The following is a 2,997-nucleotide window of genomic DNA, read 5'->3' as shown; positions in this document are numbered from 1 at the left end:
GATGAGCACACACAGCCTGGATGAGGGGACACACACGGCCAGATGCTGCGCTGGATGAGGGCAGGACCACAAACACAGCCACCCAAGAGAGTGCTTCCAGCCCTGCATCCAGGGCCCAGCCCCTTCCAGGCACACCTTGCAAAGGGCACAGTGGCACCACTGGGGCTGGGCACAGCCTTTGCTGCCTGACAGCTGCCTAGCCCCCTCCTTCCGGCCCTCTGTCTCCCATCCCTTCTTCCCTCACTGCCAGCTCCCTTCGTTTCTCTGTTCTTCCTTCCCTCACCTCTCAGCACTGCTGCACTCCTCTCCCTTCTCTTGCAGGTCATAATGGTCACACTATTCCTCTTCTGGTTTGTGCAATGCATCCACTTTTACATCAATGTGTACCTGGCTGAGGGTCTCAACCAGCAGAGGACTCAGGTGCAGCAGGAGATGGCCCACAGGACCCTGGAGCAGAGTGTCGGCTCCTGGGGAGCCGTGCTCAGCGCTGCTGCGCTGCAAGGCCTGTTCTGGGCCCTTGCTGGAGCCCTGGTGGTGCTCTTGGCACTCTACTGGTGGTTCAAGAAAGGGATCCATGAGAGGGACAACAGAAGGGTCTCAGACAGTGAGGAAAGTGAGGAAAGTGAGGAAGAAAATCCTGCTCGGACGAATATGACCTGGATCATTTCAAAACGCTTCCAGCTGTCAGTGCCGAAGCTGGCTGCTAAGAGACAGGTGGTGCAGGAGCTGATGAGTGACCTTCTCCAGGTCACCCATAATCTCTTTTCAGACAGCTTCTTCCCAGTGCTGGAACCAGCGATTGGGGTGGGCAGTGCCTGTGAAGGATGGAGTCCCCATAAGGAGGAGGATGTTGTCTACCGTATGTTTGTGCCCCTGAAGCCGCCCCGTGGGCATGCCTTCCACCTGGAGCCAGACTCCATGGGGGAGGTGCCACAAAGGAGGATGCGCATCCGCGTGGAGCTGGTGTGCACTTGCACCAGGAAGCAGCCTGACCAGAACGTGCTGTGCTTCCTCCACGACTCCGAGGAGGAGTTGAAGAGAAATCAGGCAGCCAGCCTTCTACACACCCTCTGCACTGGCCCTTACCTAGATGGGGAGAAAATTGCCCTCTGGTTCCAGACGTTTGTGATCTCAGCCTGGTCGATGGTGCCTCAGTCCCATCACTACAGCATGAAGGTGCTTCCCTCCTGCCGCTCCTGCAAGATGAAGCTGATGAAAGCCTCTGGGAGAAGCCTTTTCGTGGAGACAGTATTTGGTGTGCAGCAAGGTGACTCGGACATCTTCCTGAGCAGCCAGCCTACAGAGGCCCAAATCCCCCCAAGCACGACATGGCTGGAGAGCTATGCTGTGGCAGAGGCAAAGTTCTTCAGGCATGTCGCCATGCAGGCCCCAGCCCACAGCTGCCACCTCAAATGCCTGCGGCTCTGCGCTCGCCTTCTGAAGGGCTCAGGCCTTTCTATCTATGCCTTGAAAACCACGGTCATGCACCTCCTGACCTTGATCCCTCTGTCAGAATGGCAGCACAAGTACTTCCTGATGCGGGTAGATGACATCATGTGCTACCTGCAGTGTTGCGTAGAGGAGAAACGCCTCAAGCACTTCTTCTTTGACAACGAGGACATGCCCAAGGAGATCTCCTTGCCCCCAGCCTTCCATGAGGCACAGCCCCTGAACCTCTTTCAGCACCTGGCACAGGATCCAGTTGCTCAGACTGAGGCGTTGAAGGAGCTTGATGACCTGCAATATCACTTTGGGCTATGAATGAGACAACTGTAGAATCACAGAATCATAGAATCATAGTACTCAAGAAGAGTAGAATCGCTAGATTTATAGGAAAATACTTCCAGTATCATTCTAACCATACTTTGACCTTTAATTGACATAAAGTTTACAACAAATGGTGTGTTTGAACAAACACTATCTCTGAGCATCCATGCATCACTTTGGCATGGAATCCAGCTGCTCAGCTACCACAGAGCTGGAGATTATTTGGTAGAAGACCTGAGACAGTGGGCTCTGGTTTCTCTGATTCCCTGGCTACCACTCCCCACTGTCCATGTTCCTACACTGGGGAAATAGGAATAATTGGTCACCCTCCACAGCTGTGCTCACTGCCAAGTGGCATTTAATGTTGCTGCCTTCCAGAAGCTCCTGCAAATGCCCTTTTTGAGAGAGTCCATTCCTCCTGTGAGCTTTACTGGGTACAAAGATAGCAATAAATAATATATTTGAGAAAACACTTCACCTGTGAGTCTCCCTGCATCACTTTGTCAGGGAGCACTGGCATAGGGTACTGGCTGCTCAGCTGCTGCAGAGTCAGGGAGAGTTTTGCAGAAGAGTTACTGGGTGGGCTGGATATAGCACTTGAGGATAGAATGGGCTGTCTGGTTTCAGGACTCCCTGTTGTTGTGGGATAATCTCAGTAGGCAGTTCAGCATCACACAACAATCTAACAATTTAACAGTTGAAAGCAAGTAAATTAGAAGAATTTATAAGAATGGAGAGTAAAAACAAAATAAGAACAAGTGATGCACAATTCAGTTGATCACCACATACTGACCAATGTCAGACCCTTTCCCAAACACCCATCAGCTCCCCTTCCAGGTAACTCCCCCATTTTATATACTGGCCATCACAGCCTATGTGATATCCCTCTGGACAGTTTGCGACACTTGTCCCAACTGTGCTCCTCCCTCCCAGCTTTTTGGGTTTGTGGGTTTTTTACCTCCTCACTGGCAGAGCACGGGGCACAATAAGTCCTTGATTTTTGGATAAACATGACACTTAGCAGCAACCAGAACATCAGTGTGTTACCAGCATCATTGTCATCTACAAGAAGAACTGTCATCTACTGAATCTAAAACACAGCACTGGACGAGCTACTGCCAAGAAATTAACTGTATTCCCAGCTGAAACCAGAACAATATCCACTCCTTAACCCACAGCATTTACATCATACCAAGTCTCCCATTAACAAACACTTTATCACTTTCCCCA

The 2,997-nt window shown here is 51.2% G+C and overlaps 1 protein-coding gene across 1 annotated transcript; it reads left to right on the top strand.

The window, feature by feature from the left end:
• Positions 1-327: 327 nt before the first annotated feature.
• LOC110484103 (inositol 1,4,5-trisphosphate receptor-interacting protein-like 1) lies at positions 328-1,761 on the top strand. The gene has a single exon (XM_021554511.3). The coding sequence runs from the start codon at positions 328-330 to the stop codon at positions 1,759-1,761; it is 1,434 nt and encodes a 477-aa protein (XP_021410186.3).
• The last annotated feature ends 1,236 nt before the right edge of the window (positions 1,762-2,997 follow it).

Source organism: Lonchura striata, chromosome 6 (genome assembly GCF_046129695.1).
Source record: "Lonchura striata isolate bLonStr1 chromosome 6, bLonStr1.mat, whole genome shotgun sequence".
Classification (NCBI taxonomy): domain Eukaryota; kingdom Metazoa; phylum Chordata; class Aves; order Passeriformes; family Estrildidae; genus Lonchura; species Lonchura striata.
The sequence above is the reverse complement of the archived record's forward strand: the minus strand, read 5'-3'. Positions and strand labels throughout refer to the sequence as shown.

Coding starts and splice junctions, on each gene's coding strand:
- LOC110484103 (XM_021554511.3), top strand. CDS start 328: ATGGTCACACTATTCCTCTTCTGGTTTGTGCAATGCATCCACTTTTAC.